Source organism: Lygodium microphyllum, chromosome 8, assembly GCF_053477565.2.
Source record: "Lygodium microphyllum isolate KBCC chromosome 8, Lygodium_microphyllum_v1.1.10, whole genome shotgun sequence".
Classification (NCBI taxonomy): Eukaryota; Viridiplantae; Streptophyta; class Polypodiopsida; order Schizaeales; family Lygodiaceae; genus Lygodium; species Lygodium microphyllum.
Window position 1 is genome coordinate 96,083,882 of NC_141142.1, and position 7,859 is coordinate 96,091,740.

The following is a 7,859-nucleotide window of genomic DNA, read 5'->3' on the forward strand; positions in this document are numbered from 1 at the left end:
ATATTCAATCATCCTCTCTAAGGCTTCATGATTCCTTCAAGATAGTGGAATTATCGCAATTACAGAACAATGGATAGCTTGCTGTGTGAATTATCTATCATCAATTACATGGTCCTTTTCGCCAACATGATTGAATCTTATGTGGTGGATAGGTTCATTATGGTCTTTTTTCTATCCAAGAAGACTTGATTTGTGCCATTTGGACTCCTCTATCACAAGTTATGGGTAACTTTTGTTGGCTACCATGCTTTATAGTCTACAACAATCAATCGACCTCTCTTAGTTATTTCCATACTTTGAAGGACTCTTCTTTGTGGCATGAAGAATTTTTATGGATTTCTCCTTTACCATGGGTTTACATGCTATAAGCTATCCTCAACATATTCATTGTACATTCTCTAAATTCTGTAGCGTTGAGGACAAGCTTCTTTAGGAGGGGATGGTTTGTAAAGAAGTAAAATAATATCTTAGCAAATATTTAGCCTTAGGTCTAGGGTAAGATATAAAATGCTAAAATGTAATTTGCTAGGTATCTTTTTGCTTATTATTCTAACATTTCATGTTTGAGGTCTCAACCTCCCACCATCTAAGAGGGTGCATACTTTTGGCCACCATGGCATTGGGGTGCATACCATGTTGCAACCTCTCATCAACTGATTCTCAACCATTAATGGCAACATGATTTTAGCCTAGCCACCTTGGCTATGGTTTCTTGGCAATTTAGTCTATTTTCTTGTATTTTCAGTTTTATAGTTTGTTGCGGGAATTAGCTTCTTTACAGTTCTTAACACGACTAGATAAACAAGATGGCATTCATTGTCATATTTTTTCAAATATACACTCTATTTTGTTGAGTTGCAAGTAAGAACTGTTCTTGAGTCGTTTTTTTTTGGGGGGGGGGGGGGGGGCAAGTACAATATTGAAAATTTAGTTATCTTGCATGGTATGATTGTTCTACCATGTTGAAATAATGAAAAATGGTTTCCTAATAAGATTGAGCTACCGTGCTTCCTTCTTCCACAGCTCTTTGGGAGATTCATGTTGGTGACCATCGATTGGCCCTTGCACCCTAGTTTATCCACCAAGAAAATAGAATTTGTGTATTATGAAATGCTATAACTAAAGCTTGGAAATACCGCAAGCAAGATTCAATTTATGATCCTAAAGGGCCAGAGAAGCATGATTTGGGGTGGTATTTCCTTTTTTGTCTAGTTCGATGGAACGTAAGGAAACGTAACAAATGCTCGAAGGTACTTCAATGTAAATTGATGTACTAAAATGTAATTAAAGTACGGGTGCCAATGTTCCTAGGGATTTAAGGATGCTTAAAATAACAACAAACGGGGATATTGAATCCAAAGGATCCCATGAGAAAGGATCGATACGAAGATATAATTTCTCAAGGAAAGGCAAGTGTCTCTCTGGTTTGATCTCAAAGGCGGAAAAATACAAACGGGAGGCATGAAGGCTTGTCGGGGTGGGAGACACAGACAGAACGAGAGAGAGGGAGAGAGCCATTCGCAGATCGTACACTAGGAGCTGCACGGAACCATGTTCTGGATATGAAATTGCAGGCTTACAAAAGGATTTGCAAGAGGTGTTCTTTGTGGGTTCGATGAGGATCCGATGTGACACACATAGACTCTCTCTCTCTCTCTCTCTCTCTCAGACTCTCTCTCTCAGACAAGACTCTCTCTCTCTCTCAGACAAGACTCTCTCTCTCACTCTCATGTATGGCCCATGAGCCATGAATTTGAATCCACCCACCCATCATCGCCCTGCTAAAGCTAATTTCCCTGGCAAAAAGTTCCCGTCCTCACAAAAATGTGGTCTTCAAATTCCACCCTCCCCATTGACTTGAGGATCGAGTGCGTGTGTGTCTCTCTCTGTGTTTTCATGGCTTTTTGACCGATTTCGGCAAGCTCAAGCTACATCCCATCCCATTATATTATATGAATGTCTGAAAAGATGTGTATATAATATAGAATCACGAGCGAGATCTTGGCTTTTTGAGGCCGCGTTTCAATGGATTTGCTTCCTTCACATGGATGATGGCAGCTAGCCTCCCTACTACTGTTACACCACTCCTTCCTTATTACTGCATTACTTACCTAATACCTATTCTACTCTCTCTCTCTCTCTCTCTTTCTCTCTCTCTCTCTCTATCGATACATATCCTCGTTTTCAATGGTTTTCTGTGTTGCTTTTTCCGGGTAAAGCTCTTCACGTACTCACCCACGCACGCACGCTCTCTCTCATTCTCTGTGCGTCTGCTCACACTGAATGAGACAAGAGAGCTAGGGATCACTCGGAGCCTCGGACGCTGTCGCTAGGTTAGGTTGGCTATCAAATTTCAAAAATCAAATTAGCCTAAACAAACCCCCATTGTCTCCCCCACGTTTCATACAATCCCAGATTCCCAACACATTTCAAGCCATCGACGTTCTCCCTGCAAAAATATAACCTGTCAGTTTGGAGCTGTTTCACCACACTGAAGATTCCCTCCGTTCTCTGTTCGAGGAAAATTGCTGTCCTTTGAATGAATGTATTGCCTCAAGAACACATACAGTGACACCCTGACATTCTCTCTCTCTCTCTCTCTCCGTCACAGCCCATTTTTTAGAAGAAGTCTTTTGATGCTTTTCCATGAGGCACCGTCCTGCCTCTCCTAATACCTTTACTTGACATTCAGCTCAGAGCAGGAGAACTCACCGAACTGTCTCAACACGGGCATGAACTTTTCAGTGCTGTACTCGAAGATACCATAATTTCAAACCTTTTGGTCAAATTTGAATGCCCATCACAAACACTATATTTTGCCCCTAGACGCTGCTCTCTCTCTACTGCAGTACTCTTGCCATATACCCCTTCATGGCTAACGTAATGGGCAGCTCCATTAACAACTGGCTGGGTGTGTCTCTCACGCCTCAAAATAACACCACCATGGGCATGCAGAACGTGGCCTATTGGGGATACGGTGATGACGCTAACAAGCAACTAGTGGCTTCTCCAGAGATGAAGCAAGCTGTGAACAGTGCTCATGCTAATCCTGTAGTAATACCCAACTTCCAACAGGGTGTGGGTAGTAGCCGTAACGGATCTCCGAATTTCCTACTCGCAACTCATCATCAGCTATCCACTTCCACCTCCACAGCATCCAATCCAGCTCACGATGATGCAGGTTAATGATAAAAACTGTTGCAAGCAGTTGCAATCCTTACTTAGCATGTCAGATTAAGGTTTGGGCATGTTATTGCAATTGGGTTATCTGTTGCGAGGCGCCTCAATTATATTTAGCCTTTATAAATCCTCATCAATATGAGGCCTTTAATCTGCCCAAGGTATCCACCTGCAGACCAGCACTCCGGGCATTGCTATATGTGGCCGCCCCACATGTAGGTGGACCCTGGTGCAGCATGGCTGCTAATCAATGCTGTGCTTCACCTCTGTCACTCCCTTCAGGCAGTAGATACTAGAAATGCATGCTTTGAGGACTTTTGCTATTATTAGTAGCTCCGTGAGTGAGGTTTTGAAATGCTGCTCAAAATGCGGTGATGTTTGCTCACCCACCTATCTTTTGTCTTATGTGCCCCAGGATGGAGTACTAGTGTCCATGAGATCAACAAAAGGATCCAATCACAGAGGTTGTTCAATTCTGAGATTGCAAGCATTCCTGGACCATGTGAGCAAAGCAATAGTATTGTAAATGCTCCTGATGTAAAGTTTGAGGACTTCCTGGGTACTGCAGTCTCAGCCGCCCCAACATCATATACAAACAAGAAAGAAGAACAGTTCATAAACACCTCTACTGTCATGCAGCAGCGTATTTTCTGTGATGAGGGTGCTGATTCAAAGGCTAACACATCTTTCAAAACACTGCTGTCTTCAAGCAAACCCTACATGTCCCAGCTGCAAGATATAACCCCTGAGTCCCATGGTAGAAACCATGCTGCGTCAATGACCATGATGACTGGAACAAAAGATATGTCAATGAAAGACGGTGAGTGCAAACCTCCTGAGGACAATAAGACAAGCCCAAGGAGTGATCAGTCCAGCCTTGGGATTAACCAAGCAGCAGTGAAAGGTTATGGTCCTAATTACTCCAAGCCCCTACAATGTTTCGGAGCGACACATACTAATTTTGACAATAATCCTGATCAATGCAGTTCCACTACACATCATTATATCACTGCAGCACCACAATTATGCCGGACGTCTAATCTGTCTTTGGGAATGATGCCAAATAATGATCTGATCGATTTGTCTGCACCAGTTGCAAGTAATGTTATTGGATCAGCTCACATTGCTGGGATGGATAAAGCTGGCCAGTCAAACCAGTTTAAGCGGCCATCAGCTACCTCTAGCCCAAACACCGTTCATAATAGAGCGTTGGTTACTGCTGATGAGATAAACAACAAGAAAACAATCGACACATTTGGGCAGCGCACTTCAATTTATCGTGGAGTCACAAAGTATGCCAATTTTCTGTTTCCATCAATGATCACATAAATCAGGACCAATAACACCCACGATTATCCATCTTAGACCACCAGCTTCCATTCCACTTAATATATTAATGGCACCACTAAGTAGTTCAAACTCGAAACATACAGTAGCTATCTGAACCATCTTTTCTTTGCATGATTGTAACTAATTAAAAGTCGTAGTAAATGTGATAACACCACCTTTGCATGATCATAAATCATTATTTAAACAGCTATGGTGGAAATAGTTTAGCGATTAATCTTTAGATTATGCACCACTAATGGAATTCCTGAAACATGACGATCCTTCTCTCTTATACAGGCACCGTTGGACAGGACGATTTGAAGCGCATCTTTGGGATAACAGTTGCAAAAGGGAAGGACAAACTCGGAAAGGGAGGCAAGGTATAATCAGCACCTTTAACAGGTTTTGGTTTGAGGATTTGTGTTGATGTTCCCAAAACATTGCAGACTAATCATTTGACTAAGATGGTGATTTGTTTCTGTGGTTGGTCTCATGTGGATCACACAATCAATGGCGCATTCGACAGTCTACTTGGGTAAGAGAAACAACGTTTGCCAGAGAGTTTTCTCAGAATATTAACTTGATGACTATTGCACATGCGCATGAGCCAATAGATTGAGCTCAAAACAATATATTTAGTTCAACAAATTGTTTGCACAGGAGGTTATGACAAGGAAGATAAGGCAGCTCGTGCCTATGACCTCGCAGCTTTGAAGTACTGGGGACCAACCACAACCATCAACTTTCCAGTTAGTTTCTCTTAGTACTTACTCATCCTTTGCTCCAGCATATATTAGAGTGTCATTGATGTATTGGGATCAGAAATTATTTCACACGAGGGTCACCAAAGCCTATTATCATTCATCAAGCTTGAACTACCTTAGACTTGAATTTACTTTCACTAACACTTGCACGAATAGCTAGGAACATACTGGAATTGTAAACTTGGGTTGTGACCTAATGCAGCTAAGTAACTACGAAAGGGAGTTGGAGGACATGAAGCATATGACACGCCAAGAATTTGTGGCATCTCTCAGGAGGTGGATGTTACTTCTGCTCTTGATTTGTGCTTTGGTAAACTAAGTTAAAAGCTTCACAAAAAAAGTGCAACTCAATAATTTCATGCATAATGTGTGAGGTTCAACTTTAGCAATCAACTGTATGAGAATATTTTAAGATAGCGTTTCCTTTTGCACTTCAGGAATAGCAGTGGTTTCTCAAGAGGTGCTTCCAAGTATCGAGGAGTGACAAGGTGATCAGAACCTCCAATGTATAGAAGGAACAAAAGACGTACACCTTATATGGTTACAAATAAATCCGGATTGTATTTTCGTCCGTTCAATATACCTTCATATGATCAATCATAGTTCACAAATCTCACTCACTTAACATTTATCAATAATGCCTTTATACTTCCATTTAGGCATCATCAGCATGGTCGCTGGCAAGCTCGCATTGGAAGGGTTGCAGGCAACAAGGACCTTTATCTTGGAACATTCAGTAAGATTGCTTGCAGCTCTGCTCCAAGATTGTATTCAATAGTGTGTATGGCAATCTTATCTTAATAGATATTATCGTAGCAACTAGCAAGGATTATCACACAGAATTATAATGAGTATACTTGTTTTTCCAAAGGCACACAGGAGGAAGCAGCCGAAGCTTACGACATTGCTGCTATAAAATTCCGTGGTGTGAATGCAGTGACAAACTTTGATATGAGCCGTTATGACATAGCCAAGATCTGCTCCAGCACAAGTAATGGCAATTTGCACGTTATAACAGTAGACCTTGTCAAACGCATCAAGGTAAGCGATGCAGCAGACCTCGATTGTATGAGTACTCAGTACACCCATGCCCACAATTCCCATTCTTTCTTACAGCTTGACAACACCGATGGTTGTCATAAGAGCTGCCTTGATGGCACACAGGTAGCTCCAAACATTAACCAAATGAAGCTTAATCAAGGCTATACAAGCAATAATCTTCCCAATCCTGGCCTATTTATTGCTCCGGATAAACAGCATCAAATTTGCTCAGATGATAGCCGGGTTAATCATGATGAGACAAACAGATGCTGGCCTGACAGATATCAATCATTACATAATCAGCATGAAAAAGTGGAGCAAAACTTTACTCAGATTATGATCCCATCTTACAATGGCTCCAACAGACAGCAGCATATGCAAAACATGATAGGTTTACCCTTCAATAGGTCACTTGTTGTAAACAGCGAAACCAAGTCTACATTTTGCAGTAACAGTGACAATGATAACAGATTTTCACTGCAATTAAGTAGATACATGGAACCTTCTGCACCAAATGTGGACGAATGCTCTCAGGTTGAATCAGGCCATGGTGAACATAACGACAGTGTGAAGCCCTCGTACAATGAAAAGGTGCAAGACTTTGAAATGGAAACCTGTACATTGGGAAATACTTACCCGCTAATGCTGCAGCAGCAGGCAGCAGCATGCCATGATGACGGGGTTTCCAAGCCCGATTTCGAAGTTATCCAGCCCCAGTATATACATTGGATGGATCACCCAGCACTTTCGGCCTTGGTACAGAATTCCACAAACAGTCATACCAATAATCCATCAACCTCTTCTCCACTGTTTGCTGCCTGGAACACCCAAGCTTGATGAAAGTTGTTTACTGATCATCAGCTTTAGCTTGCAGGCAGGATCAAAAAGGGTACTGGATACGGATAGAGGTGGTGATGATACGCCACTAATGTGAAGTACTGAGAACAACAGCTCATATGACTTCTTTTACTACATATTGCTGCCAATGAGACAGTTGGCGTCAGGTAGGTGCCATAAACTCTACTCACAGTACTGCTGATCAAAATGCGATACACAGAAGAAGCTCTTACAGATGCCATTATCCAAAGCTCTGATAGAATGCATATGTCCAGTTAGACTGATTAACATGCGGCAGTTAGAGTCTAGACTTCTTCTATCTGCATGTAGCACTCGGGGGAGTGCAGCAATTATGGCCAACCCTTTTCTTTGTTGTATTATTAATGCTTCTATATCATGCCAATTACTTCACAGTTACCAAATTCTTCAGAAAGCAGTTGAATGATTTCAGACTAATGAAAGGGATCGAGAAAATACAAAAGCTATATTGCAGCTGCAGTGACGCGGGGTACCATTCCAGTGAGGTGAAACCAACCGTGCCTGCATGTCGCCACCAGCCTTCATAGCGCATCGTATATATCAGCACAGCATAACAAGGTTTATACTAATAAGGTTATTTAAACGTAAGGCCTACCACATTCAAGAAGGAAATAAACATAGGGTCATGCGGCCAATAGATCAGTAAGGCCCCTCAATTTGAGAGAGAGT

At 41.8% G+C, this 7,859-nt stretch overlaps 1 protein-coding gene across 5 annotated transcripts; it reads left to right on the forward strand.

Moving 5' to 3' along the window:
* Nucleotides 1–2,229: 2,229 nt before the first annotated feature.
* LOC148032627 (uncharacterized) lies at nucleotides 2,230–7,605 on the forward strand. 5 transcript variants are annotated; one of them, XM_087683246.1, is made up of 7 exons: nucleotides 5,012–5,044; nucleotides 5,170–5,258; nucleotides 5,476–5,549; nucleotides 5,711–5,761; nucleotides 5,933–6,009; nucleotides 6,145–6,314; nucleotides 6,390–7,605. In XM_087683246.1, the coding sequence occupies exons 1-7, from the start codon at nucleotides 5,020–5,022 to the stop codon at nucleotides 7,149–7,151; spliced, it is 1,248 nt and encodes a 415-aa protein (XP_087539372.1). In that variant the 5' UTR covers nucleotides 5,012–5,019; the 3' UTR covers nucleotides 7,152–7,605. The 5 variants fall into 5 exon arrangements, 3 of the variants coding, with proteins under 3 accessions (XP_087539372.1, XP_087539371.1, XP_087539373.1); XM_087683245.1 differs by having other exon boundaries at nucleotides 6,145–7,605; XR_015691649.1 differs by lacking the exons at nucleotides 5,711–5,761; nucleotides 5,933–6,009; nucleotides 6,145–6,314; nucleotides 6,390–7,605 and adding exons at nucleotides 2,230–3,181; nucleotides 3,596–4,472 and having other exon boundaries at nucleotides 4,807–5,044; nucleotides 5,476–5,521.
* Nucleotides 7,606–7,859: the final 254 nt, after the last annotated feature.